Genomic DNA, 17,360 nt, shown 5'->3' on the forward strand with positions numbered 1-17,360 from the left:
GAATTTGTGAAAATTCAATTCCAAGCCTAAAAAATTCAGGTTTGGATCAGTTCGGTTTAGCGAGTCTAAACCCTTTCTTCATAAACCCTTCTAATGCACAGGGGGCACGTGAAATAAGATACACAAGGGTTTCCCGACTTTCCCCTCTTTGTTCTGTCAATTCAAAACTATCGCACAATCTGAGTAAGAAATGAAGAGATTAAGCATCAAATTGATTTCATCCTCTAAAATTACATCAATTTCTGGCAATTTCACTACACAATTCGCAAATTATTCATCATCAATTTCCCAATCCCCAATTCAAAAACCATGTACCTACCAAAACCTAAAACCCTGCTCAAATTCCAATAGTTTATTCTATAAACCCTACAAAACCCACCAATTCCACAACAACCTATCTCATAATTACTGTACCCATGTTGGAATTACCCCAGATTTGGACTCTAATCAGAGTAAAATCGAGAAAAAGTCACAAATTGATGAAGTTTTCGACGAAGTGGCTTCGGCTGAGGAAATGATCGAAGCTTTCAAGGAAATGGAGGGTAACTTAGATGAAGGTGATATTGGATTAGCTTGCTTTAGAATCGCCTTTCAACTCGATCGAGAAGGTGAGGATTTTGAAAAGCTTATATCTTTTGCTAATAGAGCATTAGTTTCTTTTGATAAAGCAGGTGAAAATGAATATTCTTCGTATGTTGCTGTTTCTTTACAACTTCTGGGTTGTACTAATTATAGTTTAAGGAAGTTTGATGATGCATTAGGGTTTCTAAATAGAGCTAATGAGATATTGGTTAAGTTAGATAATGATGGTAAGTATGATGCTTATGATATAAAGAGTATACTTCATGATGTTCAGATGGAGTTAGCTAATGTTCATGTTGCTATGGGTATGATTGAGGCTGGTTTGGATAATTTGAGGAAAGCTTTGGGGTATAAAGAGTTTTTAATGGGGAAGGATAGTAGGGAGTTTGGGAGTGCTAATAGGGAATTTGCTGAGGCGTGTGCCGGGAATGAGAACTTTGAGGGTGCTTTGCCGTATGGTTTGAAGGCGTTGGAGATACACGAGAGGACGAATGGGAAATACTCGGCAGAGGTTGCTAATGATAGACAGGTTCTTGGTGTTATTTATAATGGGATGGGGGAGTATGAGAAAGCGCTGGAGGAGAATCGGATGGCGCAAAAGATTTTTAAGGATACTAGGTATTATGAGCGTTTGCGTAGTGTTGTGATTGAGGCTGCCGATATTTATATAGCTCTTGGGAGGTATGAGGCTGCAATGATTATGTTGAAGGAGCATGAGAAGGAGTTTGGGGAGAAAACTGATCTTTTGATAACTATTGCTAAGGTGTTGGTTTATCAGGAAAAGTTCGCTGATGCAAAGACGTGTTTGGAGAAGGCTTGTATTAGGCTTGGTAAATTGGAGAAATCAACGCCCTTGGAGGTTTCTGAAGCATATATGGATATAGCGAGGGAGTATCAGGCTATGGATGAGTTTGAAATTGCAATTTCTCTGTTAAAGAGAGCACATGATTTGTTAGTGAAGTTCCCAGATGAAAACCATATAGAAGGGATTGTATCGGGCAGGTTAGGATGGATTCTTTTGTTAACGGGTAAGGTGACAGAGGCTATACCTTACTTGGAGAGTGCGGCTGAAACTTTGAAGGAGAGCTATGGGTCCAAGCATTACGTAGTGGGTTATGTCTATAACAACTTGGGCGCCGCTTATTTGGAGATGGAGAGACTAGAGTCAGCCACACAAATGTTTGCTGCTGCTAAGGACATTATGGATGCATCGTCTCTTGGCCCTCATCACAATGATTCCATCCAGGCATGCCAAAACCTCTCAAAAGCATATGCTGCCATGAAAAGGTAAATTTATGTTGTTTTCATCTGTCCTTGATATGCCGACTTATTTAGAGAGTTTTTATTAATTGGTTGATGATGCTCTATATTTTATTTACCTTTTGTCCGCTTTGCTGCCTTTCTCTGATTATTTGTTGGGATTTTATCAAGGGAATGAATAAAAGGGAATGAAAATCGACAATGTATAAGAGTTATTTATCTAAGATTGTCATTTAGTATTGTATGTCCTGCTTGCTAAGGCTATATGCTATTCAGGTATTTAGAAATGTGTCAGTGCTCCATGAAACCCACTGGCACTAGTCAATGTGTAGATTTAAGGGGACTGAGGGGTAAATCGGTAATAGGATATTAGGATGGATCATGAAGCCTAGAGATACATATTCTGATATCACTACTACAAAACGAAGCTATAGCAACACCATGAAAATGTTGCAAAATGTCTTGAAAATGTTGCCTTACACATTATGCAACACTTTTAGAAGTGCTGCCTAAAGCTCCGTTGCAATAGCTCAATGCAACACAAAATGCAACACTTTATCATCTAAAGCAACACTTTAACAAAGTGTTGCACCTCTTTTTACTATGCAACACTTTTTTTCAGCAACACTTTTTTTCAGCAACCGCAACACTTGTGTTATTTAAAAGGCAACACTGTTTTAATCATTTGCAACATTTATATTATTTAATAAAGCAACACTTCTGATAAATATAGGCAACACTTTTGATTTTGATATCGATAGTGTTAGTTGTAACATTTTTTTTTTCTATAGACAATGCACAACTTTCGTAAGCGGCCAATAATTTCATTGAACTAAAAACATAAATACACTGTTTTCTTAAGAAGTCTGGATGATTTAAACTAACAATTTAAATAACATCAAATTACAACTTGCAACCTTAAATAGAGTGAAGAATTTGAGACGCGTCTTGATTTTTAGCATAATCTAACCTACGGCTCGCAAGCTTAGCATAAGATCCATCACAACGGTAATGATTGCCTTCCCTTTTAATCTTGACTAGATTTGAAGATCTCTTATACATCAGTTTCAAGGAGCATGAGTAAGAACTTCAATTCCGAATCAGTCATTGACCGAAGCCAAACACTTCATGCTATATATAGCTGCAGCAAAAAAAAAATCGACAATTAACATTCTCAGCTGTCTAAATAAAGCATATACAAACATCATCTTGCATATACATGTCTAAGGAAATGTTCCAAAAGGAAAGAAGTGTGCAAACTTTAATGCCAACACCAAACACCAATGCACCTGGAGTAGCTATAGGGTTGATATATAAAGACTTTAAAAAATGCAATAAATCAAAGTTGTAGAAAAACAGGTATGTGACAAATGATAAGTTACTTGATAAAAGGGATTACTTCGAAACAGGTTAATTATAGCTTATTACTTATCAAACGAAAGCTACTCATCCTACTCTTCAACCCTTCGTTCATCATTGTGACAGTCTTAGTTATTAAGACCTTCTTCAACAAAAAGCTAAATATTCATAATCAAATTATCAAAACATAACCTTAACGAAAGACCATTCTTTACAAATCAAATAAACATAAGTATAAACTAGTGACAAAAAAATCCAACATTAAGATTGAAAACATACTTTACAACATTAAACATTCCGTCGCAAAAGCCCATGAAAAATTTAGAAGTAATTCACTCGGGGTACATGTGGCAGCAAGTAGTAGCATTAAAGTGCCTGTATAACACCTATTGTGACATGGGTTTACATACGCTGTCAAACTATACTTTGTGTATCACATTTGTGACCTACGAGATGACTCAACAAGTTACCATGAGCAGCGAGCAGCGAGCAGCGAGCAGCAAGCAGCAAGCATCTGTGCAAGTCCGTGAAGGAGATTAAGTGACGTTATAGCTAACACATAACTTAACTTCGGGAGTAGGGACAGGAGAAATATAACTGTCATCAACTACTCTTGCTACTAACTTGACATAGAGAACTATTAAACCAGAAATTAACCGTATCCTTAGTAACATCAATAACAGTTAAACCGTTATACTTTATCCTTAACAATACAATAGAGAATAGTTGAACAGCACATTAACCATATCACATTCAAAAACAATAATTTATTAGTTTCTCATTAAGAAAACAAACCTTGATATACATCCTTAGACGTATCTTTCGAACTTCGGGTCTCAGAATGATTAAACGATTTTTGGGTTAGAATTACAACTCCATCAGGAATAAGTAATGTCTATACCCAACCTTATTTCGCAATAACAAAGGATTTCTCTTAGACAACAAGTGACAAGGATGGAGGGAGGTGACACAAGACCGTAAAGATCCTCCAAAAGCTCTTTGATCTTTTAATTCATTCAACTTTTAAGGATAATTCAACAAAGAACACAAATTATCATTTATGATGAACAAAATCCGTCACAAGTTTTTAACGTGAGAAAAAGGGACAAATGGGAGGGGCAAGTGGGAGAGGGTTGTGAGAGGTCACAAACTTGTGACCGTTACAAGCAAGACGGGCTGAATAAGAAACACATGGATAAAAGTAACAATGTAATGATAAAAAGGAAAGGCATCCAGTGATAGTAGAATTCTCAGTAAAATGAGACACATCATTGATCATGAGCCCTAGATTATAAACTTAATCTGAATGTTAGTTCATCGCATCATACAAATCCTAATTAGACAATGTATTGGCCAATTATTAATTTTTGGACAAAACCCCCCAAATTCAATCACAAACCCTAACTCAAAACTACAACAATTTTACCACGGAGTATATAATTGTAACATTTGAAAATAACCCAGTTCAATTTAGCATAAAAGATGGTTTTAAAACAAAATAATATCAATTCATTTTAAAAAAAAATATGGATGACAGACCTTAAGTGACTGTAGAGATCTGAATTTCGCCATTGCTGGGCAGTGTCGAGGCTCCTAAGGGCAATTAAAATCGACATCGGCGCCACAAAGTTGGGTGACACCGGTGTAGTGCACGGTAGGCAGATATGGTGTGAAGACGAAGCGAAGGGGCTTGGTTGAATTGCTGAAATGAAAATGAAATTTGGGAGGACGCCATAGAAGGGAATATGTGTGTTTTGGAATGTTTGTGGTACAGCCGTATACGTGAAGGTTGACCTTAATTGCTAATTACAAGTAGAACTGTAGAAGTTAAAACCACCCTCAATGTATTGAATTCAATGTTGTTTTGGTGTATTGTGTTTAGCCAAGTTTTTATTAAAGTGCCCTAAAGCTCTTACATATCCCGAACTTGATACTGCCTCCCATAGGTAACATAGATCCACGTTTCTCCTCACAAAAATTGGGTCCATGTTACTTTTGGAGTTGACGGGAGGGAGTATTAGTTAACTGTTAACCCGGACCCGAAAAACCGTGGTGAACCTGACCTGCCCAAATTTAGCAAATTCGAAATTGACCTGATCAAATTCGACCCGATTGACCCCCTTTACCAGGTCTACCAAACTCAAAATGTGTAGTGAATACAGGTAAGCCCAATGTTTAAAATAAAGATGTACTAGAGATTAGGTCCTAGCTCTATTCGTCCTCCTCATATATTATAACGCCCTTTTGACTTATTTGAAATTCAATGTACCAAAAAAAAAAAAACCTTATCTGTAATTATAAAGGAAAAAAACTCAAAACGTCTTAAAATTATTCAATATTTTATTTTTAACATTCCGTTCAAACTCTTGTATTTTTTCCATTTTATCATTTAAGTCTGATTAATATCCACGGATATTCACGTTCTCACAAGATATACTTTTGATCAAATTTACACTCTTATAAAAAAAATAAAGCGTTGTACTTGACCAGGCTTACTAAAGAATCCATTCTCGCGATCTAATTTTAATAGATTATTTTAAAGACTTGCAGCATTTGTACAAAAGTGTTGCTATTTCTACTAAAAAATGCAACGTTTTCAATAAATGTTGCAATTTTATTTCAAAAATGCAACACTTCTTAAAAAGTGTTGCAATAGTCTTGTTATAGCAACACTTGTTCGAAAGTGTTGCTAACATTATTTGTGGCACTTAAAAAATGTAACACTTATGCAAAATGTTGCATGTGAAGTGTTGCAATAGTCTCATTTTGTAGTAGTGTATATTACGATTTTGTGGTTGTTGCTAGAAGTAACACAAAGCAAACACCTAAAAAATTGTAGAAGTTTACTTTTCATGGAGTTTCGACTAGAAACATAGACAGTCCCATTAGACATTGAACAATCCTGCCTTTGTCAAAACAGTATCAAAAGCAAATGAGCGTCCATCTTTAATGGATCAACCAAACTAAATTGAGGCAAGAGAGTAAGACATTCAGATCATCTACCCCATTTTCGGTAAGCCCTTTTGACTTTTTTGAGGGAATGTGAAGAAGTTATTTTGAATGATCCATTCCTGGGTAAACGAGTTGAGGAAGGCAGTTATACTACTGTTTCCATGAGGGATGAATTTCTTGAAAATGCCTGTCTTTTCATTTTTGAAACTTACTGCAGGATACTTCTGAGAAGTAACATTGGGTATGTTCCTGCTTCATGATTGAGAATGGGTTGTTAGCAAATCTTGTAGCTAGCTTACAGTCCTTTGGCAGCAGGGCTGAAGCTGTCGTTAACTTGTGAAAAAAAAGGAAATGGAAGGAATGAAAGGCGAATTGTATGATGCAAATAGAAATGGAGAACAGAGTTCTGTTATTTGATATACTATAGTTTTTAAATACTTGTAGGCTTCAACACTCCTTCACTTGTCTGAAGTAGTGGCTTATGATCTATTTTCAGCCTCTATTCATCTTGGGTTATTCGGAAACAGCCTCTTTGTGTTGCCAACAGCCCAACACAAGGATAAGGCTGCGTACATTAGTGATTCTTATAGATGTTGTTAAATGGTCAATTAGTGATTCTTATAGATTCAAATACACATCTAGCAAGCCTGAAGAACCAAACCTGTTCTTACACCTAACATTTCATCGTGTTAATATGCACCTAATCAAACCACCTGAGCATGTTTTTCAAAATATTAAGACTGCAGGAACACTTGAAAAGGTAAGTGGTTTACACTCTCAGTATTCAAGAGATTAATTGGGGAAGGAATAGGGGCTGTTAGTTGTCGGAGGGGGTTGGGGGAAACACACTGGCAAGTTTCCCAGGAAAATGATTGCCTTCAGTTGCCCCGAATAACACCCATCTGAGATTATGAGGTGTACCCTTGAATATGGCATACCTAAGATAAGATTCCTACTTTTTTATCATTTGGTGGGCGAAAAACAATTGTACTATGAATTTTGAACGGACTGTAGATCGTAGAACCGAACGTTGCACTTAATTTTTACTAGAATCAACCTATATGGGGTTTATTCCCCAACCCAGATTCTGATGTAATGAGTTTCCACATTCTGTGGTATTATTTTTTCCTTTGACTGAATTCGTTACATGCAAAATCGAAATGACTTTTTTGTTTACAAATGACCTTTTTTTTTTTTTGTATTGGAAGAGATGGTTAGGAAGTCTGCAACCAGTGAAGGTCTCTTACTTTTGCTCATCAATTCACCCAGGGGTGTCCGTCTCAATCATGGAGAAGAGTTGTGTAGTAGAAGTAGAGGCCAATTATTATGCCTATCACATAGTTTAACCTTGAGCATCAGTGTATAAAACACAAACTTTATTACAAAAACCCTGGCCAAAGTTATTTAGTGCTTAATTATGCATATTATTATGAGAAAAGAAGTTTAATAATGTAAGCTACAAGTCTACGACTTACAAACTACGGAAACAAATCATGTAAAGTATTATGCAGAACTTTTTCTTTTGGTGTTAATTCCTATCATCTTTGGAAGCAGTTTCCTTTGGGGTACTAACTGCTGTACGAGCAGTGTCCCTCAAGGTTCTTAAGGTAACTAAGGCCTTAAGGGGCATACCCTTCTATTATCTTAGAGAACTAGTGGCATAAAACTATCTAACTGTACTTGAATATCTGAAAACCAATTTTTCTCGTGTTGGCGATGTGAACAAATGTTACATATCAGATTTAGTTTTGACTACCTATGTTGAGAATTGAGATAGTAGCTATTATCGTAAAAACAGTATGGAATCAGTTTATGGAACTATTCCCTAGATCTGTACACTTAAAAGCTTGTTTATTCAATGGCAGTTATCCCCTTGCAATAGAGTTTCAGCAAAAGGCAGTGGAAGCATGGGAGGGTCATGGGAGCAGTGAAGAAGACGAGCTTACGGAAGCACGTCAACTTTTGGAGCAACTGAAGGCGATTGCCGGTGGTGCTTCATCCAAAGATTACCCTACAAAGGCTCTGCCTCTACCGTATAAAGCTGCTAGGAGAGGCTTGATGGCTCCTCAACCCAGCAGTCCCGAGCAATCTGGTTAAATTGAAAGAAAGTTGTCTCAGGTAGCACTCTAGTTAAGTTCGCAGACATTCTTTTGTTGGTCCAAACCCGATCTATGTATATTGTAGGTCCAAACCTGAAGATTGTAGGTGGGAACTTATGGATGTTCTTCTCAATATGCGAACTTGACGTAGTTTTTATTGTGATTTGAGGAGTTGTTTGTGTGTGCGCGCTCGCGTGTGACTAAAATAAATTGATACGCTACCACCAACTATGCAACTAGTCAATTATGGATCTAAATGTTACTGTATTAATGAGTAGTCTTGCGTACGACGGTTTTATATATTAATAATGTAAATCGGATCTAAAGATGACCATATCAGTGAGTAAAACTAGTAATTAAAAGAACTCGTTTTACAATGAATATGTCTTTTTTAAGACGAGGTATGCGTAATTTATTTTGATAAGCCAATCAGGAGTCTAAAAATCAATAACTTCTACTCATGAATGTGTATACTCTTGTAAATTCCAAGTCTAACTATATGACACTATCAAAAGGCCTCTTGTAATCTGGGTTAACGATATCGCAATAAAAAATTGTCTTTTACTAAATAAAATCACAAATTCTCATTTGTGACATGCACTATCCGTCACTTTGAAATGACGGATACCATTTTACCTCACAAAGTACCCACTTTTTCTCTCTCTGCAACCCTGTTCATGTGGTCCCCTTTCTCCACTAACCCATTTTGTTACCATTTTTACTCACAAATTATCCGTCACAAATGGTAACCCGTCACAAGGGAGACCAATTGAAATAAAATAGACGCACAAGAATTAAGTGCTTTTTATCATGGTAATTCCGTAAAACAATAGAGAAATGCACTACTAAAACCGTCATTTAAGTTAATGTCCTATATAAGCACCATTAACAAAAAGCCAATTGCGATAAAGTATTGAACTTTTAAAGAAGTACGCCATGCTGGGCAAAGAAAAAAAATTACAAATTAATAACTTGTTATCAACAAAACAAGGAGACGATTGTCAAGATCGCATCATAACACAAAGTTTACTAACAACAAAAATAGACGACATTTTTGGAAGTAAGATTGACCTTGTGCCAACAACCAAAAACTGCACCGTGAAAGGAGTCACCCACGTTACTGAATCGAAATCAAATTGAGGGACTAAATTTCGTGCTCCCTAATTTAGTTGTCTTCTCTTGAGTCAACACCCTCATCCAGTACTACCCCAAACTTTAAGAAACCAACACAAGTTACTCCGAGTCTCGATTACAACTGGCACTGAAAAACTCAGTCATCAATCAATATCATTGCCACCAATTACAAACATAAGACACCACCTACCTCTAACCACCCAAAGCCTATAACCGAACTCTTTCTAAACGACTCTAAATGTGCATCCACCAAGAATACCATTCTCATAATTTTTCATAGAGAGGTGATCAACAACGAGTAAGTCTAACTTTCTCGAATAAGTACAAATAGTCACCAGATTCGTAAGCATCTTTAGCATCATGTTTGATGGTTCGTCATGTACAAGAAACTTTGTGAAACTTCCTTTTTACTATCAAACACTTAGTTTTGCAAAGTTCTCTAGAGATACATGTTCACAAATTGCTACAACATGACATTTCCTTTTCAAGCTCTAAATTGACTTGTCCTTGTAATAAAACTACGGATTAATAAACGATATCAGCTTATTTGATCCAAATATGTTTTTACACATAAAAATTTGCATACTCCCTCGGTCCCTTGACTCTAACCTTTTTATATAGAAGCACACGATCAAAAGTAGGGACAAAAGACTTTTATGTCTCAATTTTATTAAGTTTTACTATAACTGACAAACAATACGTTAGGGAGTTGATACCTAATTTTAATTTGCTCAATTCAACCTTTTGAGAAATAGTCTCATCAGTGGAAGAAAACAAAAAAAATTTAAGATTGATTTTCGCAAGTGAAAACCAATCTAAACCCTAGGTAAAGCCTGAAACTTTAAACTTACAATTTTCATATGGTCCTAAAATCAATCTACCTCGACAACACAAACCAAAATATTGTATGAAAAAGCTACACCGAAAATTAAAAACAAACAAAATAATTACTGATATATATTTGAGCTTGTAGACACCATTGGGTATTTGGGTGTTCCGAGTTTCAAAACTATGACCACGCTATGTCGCTATACCATCGTTCCTAAATCCTAACTGAAGGTAGAAGACATTTTGCCAAATACTAGCTATTATGGTAATAATAATAATAGTAGTAGTAATAATGATCGAAATAATTATCATTTTATAATATAATATTTAACTAAATCATATTTAACTTAATAAATTACTCAACAAATTAAGCTAGTACGGAGCATATATTTTGGTACAAAACTTAAAAGTTTTGAACTAGATTTATATTATATCTAAACTAAATTGAATAAATTTATACTCCATCCATCCTTTTATTTGTTTAGCTAATCAATTTTAAGGTGTCTTAATCAATTATTTATCTTTTTTATTTTTAGAATGTTTTTGATTAACAATTTGTGCCTCCACACTTAATTTATTTCACTAGTAACAAAGTAATCTATTTTTTTGTTCTTTGGCCTAAAATCAAACAAATAACCGGAATGGCGAAATTTAATTTATAAGAAAAAAACAATTTAACAAAGCATGTTCTAAAACCACGCTCCTCAATCCTCAACGATCACAACCATCAAAACACCCTCTTCCCCACCCGAAAAAAAGCGCGATGGTTCACAGCGCGTACGACACAATCGAACTAATCTCCGACAATCCCTCCAAAATCGACGCCGTAGAATCCCACGCCTCCAAACTCTTCCTCGCCTGCTCCGACGGATCTCTCCGCATTTACTCCCCCGATTCCTCCTCCGCCGCCGCTGCCGACCACTACGATGACGCGCTCGCTAAACAACCTTACGCGCTCGCCAAAACCGTAACGAATTTCTCCAAACGCCCTATTCTTTCTTTGCAAGTATTACCGTCTCATGACCTGCTTTGTTCGCTTTCGGAATCGATTTCGTTTTATAATTTGCCTAGTTTGGAGATCGCTACTGTTATTCCGAAAGCTAAAGGAGCGAATGTTTATTGTTGGGATGATCGCCGTGGGTTTCTGTGTTTTGCTCGGCAGAGACGAGTCTTTATTTTACGATATGATGGTACATTCTTTTATTTGTTTTGTATTTACTCCCTCCGTCCCAATTATTTGTTTTTGTGACGATATTTTAATTAGAGGTAAACAAATCATAGTAGGTGCATTTACTAGTTTGTATGGTTGAGCTGATATGAGCTTGCTCCGATGATAGGATTTCGAATAATTGTTGTATTTTAACAGATTTTGGAAAGGGGTGGAGCTAGAAATGAAGTTTTGGGGAGCAAACTTTCTTTTGTCTTTTAGGGCTTTCCTGGAATCCATGGAATAATTCGGGGGTAAAATTTAATTGGGTGATAATTACCGGGAAAGTTAATTACTTGGGTAATGAGTTCATTGACGATAAGTTTGGCATAAGGGTAATAATTACTTAGAGTATGTTTTACTCCCTTAATCATTACCGGGGGAGGGTGGGTAATGTATTACCCTTTCATGAGGGTAATAGATTCAGGAGGTGAATAATTACTCTCATGTCAAACATGGAAAATACACCTTAATTATTACTCCCATATTCATTCCCCGCCTTTTACCCTCAATCCAAGCAAGCGCTTAATATCTTTGCTAAAGCCTTATTCTTAGACGGTTTCCGGTAGTATAAATTGATAATTTAGACCATTTTTTTGGGGATTTGAGGTAGCGAGTGCTATCCTTGCTACTATGTAGCTCCCTCGGTAAAGTAAGCTAGTCTTCGATGATTTTGGTGAGAATTTTCTTATAATTTGACAATGTGTGATGTATGTCTTATTACACGTCACTAATATTTGACATTTTGAGTTTTTTTGGCCATAATTTGGCTTAAGCTTGATTTCGAGTCATTGAATGATTTAGGGAGTGCTAAGAGGAGGCTCTTTCCTCTCTATTGTGGACGGTCTTTATCCCTCTCAATTTTTTTCCCGAATTTATTGTCCCATTTCTATTCTATTTTGGGCAAGGAAAAAAAATTGATTTTTTGGATATTATCCACTTGTCCATCACACTGTCTTAAATCATCTCATAATAGAAAGTATGACAATAAAAGTGGAGTGGAGGAATTAATTAGAATTTGCTTAATGGTATGGTATTTGTGATTTGTGTCATCACTTAACGGTTCTGGTCTTAATTCAAGTGAGCAAATGTAGATCAGACTGCTGAGTTATTTCATGTGAATTTTTTTTATAGTAAGTTGCCTGATTAGAGGAGTTTGTCGAATTAATTTTTCCATTTACTTGTTTAGGAGGAGGGGGTTTCGTTGATGTTAAAGAATATGGTGTTCCAGATACAGTGAAATCGATGGCTTGGTGTGGTGAGAATATATGCATTGGGATTCGTAAGGAATATATGATACTCAATGCTGGTAATGGTGCACTTTCCGAAGTGTTTTCTTCTGGTAGAATCTCACCGCCGTTGGTGGTCTCTCTTCCTTCTGGAGGATTGCTACTTGGCAAGGTAATGAGTTTGGTTCAAGTGTTCAACTGTATTGGGCCATTATGAACATTATGTTATACATTCTGCCATACTAGTAAACTGTGAAACATAATCTTCGATGTTTTGGCGGAGAATTTAAGTAGCAGAAGGGGTTGTAATGTTTAAATATTGTAATTAGTTACTGTATCTTTCAAGGCACTGCCTAGGGTGAGCTGAAGGCGGAAGAGATACTTTTAGATGTCAGCCTTCTTTTGGAGATCTTGCTGACTAGCGTGGGTGCTTGTGTCATAACTATGCGTTGCTTGGTTCTCGTAGGATAATATTGGAGTTTTTGTGGATCAACATGGAAAGCTTGGACAAGAAGGTAGGATTGTTTGGTCTGAGGCTCCCACTGAAGTTGCTATCCACGAGCCATACGCGATAGCTCTCTTACCTAGACATGTGGAGGTGGGCTTATTGGTCTTTGAAAGTTCGTAAATGTGTGTTTCTTTTTGTTGCAGTAGCATGCATTTCTTATCGTTTAGTGCTGATGCAGATACGCTCACTTCAACAACCATATCCACTGATACAAACAGTTGTCTTACGAAATGTTCGACATCTTGTTCAAAGCAATGGCACGGTTCTTATTTCATTGGACAAATCTGTCTATGCGCTCTTCCCTGTTCCTTTGGGTGCACAGGTTTCTTTTTTCTACCATCCATGTCATGCAGTGTATTTTGCATGATTCCATTTTGATATTGCACTTTTGAGCGTCTTCTCAAGTAAATCTAGCAGGTCATCACCTATGTTTCCCTTAACACTTCACCTAGGCAGCGTGCCGTGTGTCGGAAGCTCTGACATTCCAGCACACGCTACACTCTCCATTTGAGTCCAAAAAACACTAATTTTTTTTCCAGCAAATAGCCGAGGTATGATGTTTGCTGCAGAGTCAGAATAACATAAGTGCCAATATCATTGCATTATGATGAGAGCTTATCCACTTTTGCCTTAGTTCACCTGTTTTCTGAATGCTGGACTGCTGAATTTTGGTAACCAGGCTGTGGATTTTATTATTTTTGTCATGTCTTTAAATTGCTGATGATATGGCGGAGAGAATATATCTTATCTTCCCTGCGTATTTCCCACAGTTCAGATGTAATATAATCCACTTGAAACTTGATAGGGTTGTCATGTGTGGTAATATTGAATAAAACCTTAAAAGCTTCAAATGTTTTCTAGTATCCTACCTGGTTAGCTATTGAAGTAAGATCATTGTATAAATTTTGATGGGAAGTGCAACAATTATCTACAAATTGTAATTTGGGTTTTCACTTTTTATGATTAATTTTGGATGAAATACACGGGTAAAGGGCCGTCCCTGAGATTTCCGAGGCCCTGTGCGAGATTTTATAACTGGTCCGATTTCCAAGGTCAAGGTCGTCCTGAGATTTAGAAAACCCTGGCCCCTGCGTCAATAAATTTGTCTCGACCTTAAATACTGTAGTAAAAAAAGTTAGTTTTAAAATATTATGAATATTTTTCAGGGTTGTTAATCTTTGGTATAGTTGAGGGAAGGCTGCATGAAATCAGTCATCACCTTTGATTTTTCCTCTTGTTCACCTTTTCTCATTTGTCAATCTTCCTTGGAGAATAACTGTTTACAGGTTAAATATTGACGAGAAAAACTGTCAAATTGCAGATAGTGCAACTAACAGCATCAGGCGCTTTTGATGAGGCGCTGGCTTTGTGTAAACTTCTTCCACCGGAAGATTCAAGCCTTAGAGCTGCTAAGGAGAGTGCTATCCACATTAGGTGAGTTTTTAACAGGATTGCCGTTGGACTTCTTGATATCGCTGAACTAATCGGAATAGCATATCTGCTTAATGCATCCAAGATATACCTGAGTTACCTAAACTTGGCCTAATTCTGCAAGCTGTAACATGCTGAATTTTAAATCTCTTTTTTGCACCTTGTATGACATTGCTGATTGATGCAGATATGCACACTATTTGTTTGAAAATGGGAGCTATGAGGAGGCCGTAGAGCATTTTCTGGCTTCTCAAGTTGATATCACATATGTGCTTTCTTTGTATCCATCTATAGTTGTTCCCAAGTCAACGGTTCTTCCTGAGCCTGAGAAGCTGATGGATATTGGTGGGGATGCTTCAGATCTGTCTAGGGGTTCATCTGCCGATGATATGGAAGCTCCAGCTCAATCCTTGCTTGAAATGGATGACAATGCTTCAGTTGAGTCCAAGATAGTTAGCCACAATACTCTTATGGCTCTAATCAAGTATTTACAAAAGAAAAGATTCATAATCATTGAGAAGGCTGCAGCCGAGGGAACAAATGAGGCCGTTTATGATGCGGTGGGCTCGAACTTCAGATCTCATGGCTCAAGTCGGTCCAAGAAAACAAATAAGGTGAGCTTACAATCACTTAATTGTTGTTGTGCGTGGGCAATCAAGTATTGTAATCACATTAGTGATTAGTTGTTATAAGTCTTATCTATGTGATGATCATGATATATATATCCTAGGTTCTTTGTTATCTCTCTGTTTTGAGCGATATTGTAAGGTCTTGTTTGGTGATGGGTTGTAGGTTGTCATGTAAAGTTTTAGGTATTTTGAACTATGGAATAATATGGTAGAGTACTATTGAATTGACTGATTGACTTCTATGGATAGTGAAATTTCTATATTATTGAGTTCTTTTGGAAGTTACTTTCCTTGTAAGGCATGGCAGTGGCTACCTACTATTAAAAGAAAGTTTACAACCGTAGTCCCGAACTAGGTTAGCCGTCTCTTAGTTTAGAGAGCAAGAACAACAATACTTTGATTTTAAACTCTCTCTTCCTAAGTAAGTACCATAGAAAGAAGGACGATCATTCTGAAGTTTTAACTAAAGAGAGTACTTTTACAGCAAATTTGTTTGCTCCCTTTATAATTAGACTGTTACTGTACATAAGGGTTCTATCTTTTGGAAGTAGATGGAACAATGTTGACCTACTTTGTGTTTGGTTTCGTTATTGACCTCCCTTGTAAGATTTGATGTACTCGTAGTCTCTGATAGTCATGTGTAATGGAACCTTTTTTTTCCCTCTCTGTTTTCACTCATCTACATTTATGTGTCGTACAATTGTCATGTCATGGATCAGAACCATTGACCGTCATATTTTATGAGGTATTGCAGGGTCGTGGCAGCATTCCTTTAGGCTCAGGTGGTCGTGATAGAGCTGCTATCCTAGATACAGCACTTCTCCAAGCTCTCGTCTTGACGGGCCAGACTTCTGCTGCTTTGGAACTACTCAAAGGTCTCAACTACTGTGACCTGAAAATATGTGAGGAATTCTTGCAGAAAAGAAACCAGTATATGGCATTGATTGAATTATACAGGTGCAGTGATATGCACCGTGAAGCTCTAAAGCTCTTGCTGCAACTAGTAGAAGAGTGTAATTCTGATCACCCACGAGCTGATCTCACCCAAAAGTTCACACCCCAGATGGTTATCGAGTATTTGAAGGTGATACTTTTTATGCCCCCCCCCCCAAAAAAAAAGTTATATATCTAGAGTTGTTATTGGCCCATTGACATCCTTCAAACTCCCTACTCTCGTTTATGGGTTGGCCATATTCAAACTTCCTCCTTGGACACTTAACTTTTTTGTAGGTTATTTGTCGTCTACGTGATTTTTTATCTCACATCTTTCCTCTACTTACATTTCGCACCGCATCTTAGTGGCACTTCTTAATTCTTGTGCCAAAGAAACAAGAAGTTTATAGGTGGTCAGAGACTTAAATGGGGAACATTTTATTAGTTTTCTATACTTTTTGAAGAGCATACACAGTCATTGAATGTGTCTTAAAGTTTGTATTCTGCAGCCTCTTTGTGGGACGGACTCAATGCTTGTACTGGAGTTTGCCATGCTTGTTCTTGAAAGCTGCCCAACCGAAACTATTGAGCTCTTTCTGGCGGGAAATGTTCCAGCAGACTTGGTGAACTCCTATTTGAAGCAGCATGCTCCAAATATGCAGGCAACATATCTGGAACATATGCTTGCAATGAATGAAGATGGGATCTCTGGCAATCTACAGAACGAAATGGTGAGAGTCTCAATTTGCTTTTTTTTTTCTTTTTTTTTTGTCCCCCCCCCCTGCGCGCGCGCCTTGTTTCTGTTTTATGCTTTTTTTTACTAGTAGTCATGATATTGGTGATTGTCTGATTGCCCTCAAATTATCTGCCAAACAGGTTCAAATTTATCTGTCAGAGGTACTTGATTGGTATTCAGAGCTGCGCTCACAACAGAAATGGGATGAGACTGTTTACTCCTCCACAAGGAAGAAGTTATTGTCTGCAATGGATAACATCTCAGGCTACAACCCAGAGGGTCTTTTAAAGCGTCTTCCACCTGATGCTCTATATGAAGAAAGGGCAAATTTATTGGGGAAACTAAATCAACATGAATTAGCCCTATCTATCTATGTACATAAGGTACAAATTTCTATTTTCTTCTGCCTTTTTGTTTGATTCAGAGGGGGGTGGGGTCGATAGTGGGCACCAGTGATCTATCCGTTTTTGGTT

The 17,360-nt window shown here is 37.1% G+C and overlaps 2 protein-coding genes and 1 long non-coding RNA gene across 3 annotated transcripts in view; 2 read left to right on the forward strand and 1 right to left on the reverse strand.

Moving 5' to 3' along the window:
• The first annotated feature begins 80 nt into the window (after positions 1-80).
• On the forward strand, positions 81-8,480 carry LOC141643585 (protein KINESIN LIGHT CHAIN-RELATED 2-like). Its single transcript, XM_074452791.1, has 2 exons — positions 81-1,869; positions 8,019-8,480. The coding sequence occupies exons 1-2, from the start codon at positions 191-193 to the stop codon at positions 8,248-8,250; spliced, it is 1,911 nt and encodes a 636-aa protein (XP_074308892.1). The 5' UTR covers positions 81-190; the 3' UTR covers positions 8,251-8,480.
• On the reverse strand, positions 2,646-7,629 carry LOC141643586 (uncharacterized). The gene is made up of 2 exons (XR_012543735.1): positions 4,741-7,629; positions 2,646-2,983 (listed from the first exon to the last, which is right to left on the reverse strand). It is a non-coding gene; the product is annotated as an uncharacterized LOC141643586 (long non-coding RNA).
• A 2,354-nt stretch (positions 8,481-10,834) lies between the features above and the next one.
• Positions 10,835-17,360, forward strand: part of LOC141643587 (vacuolar sorting protein 39) — a 64,501-nt gene continuing 57,975 nt past the window's right edge. The window contains exons 1-9 of the mRNA XM_074452792.1: positions 10,835-11,404; positions 12,611-12,822; positions 13,117-13,248; positions 13,337-13,480; positions 14,480-14,592; positions 14,777-15,203; positions 15,973-16,302; positions 16,661-16,882; positions 17,028-17,270. Of these exons, the coding sequence (XP_074308893.1) occupies positions 10,978-11,404; positions 12,611-12,822; positions 13,117-13,248; positions 13,337-13,480; positions 14,480-14,592; positions 14,777-15,203; positions 15,973-16,302; positions 16,661-16,882; positions 17,028-17,270 (2,250 nt within the window). The 5' untranslated portion in view covers positions 10,835-10,977. The remainder of the gene's footprint in view (positions 11,405-12,610; positions 12,823-13,116; positions 13,249-13,336; positions 13,481-14,479; positions 14,593-14,776; positions 15,204-15,972; positions 16,303-16,660; positions 16,883-17,027; positions 17,271-17,360) is intronic.

This window comes from Silene latifolia, chromosome 2, assembly GCF_048544455.1.
Source record: "Silene latifolia isolate original U9 population chromosome 2, ASM4854445v1, whole genome shotgun sequence".
Lineage (NCBI taxonomy): Eukaryota > Viridiplantae > Streptophyta > Magnoliopsida > Caryophyllales > Caryophyllaceae > Silene > Silene latifolia.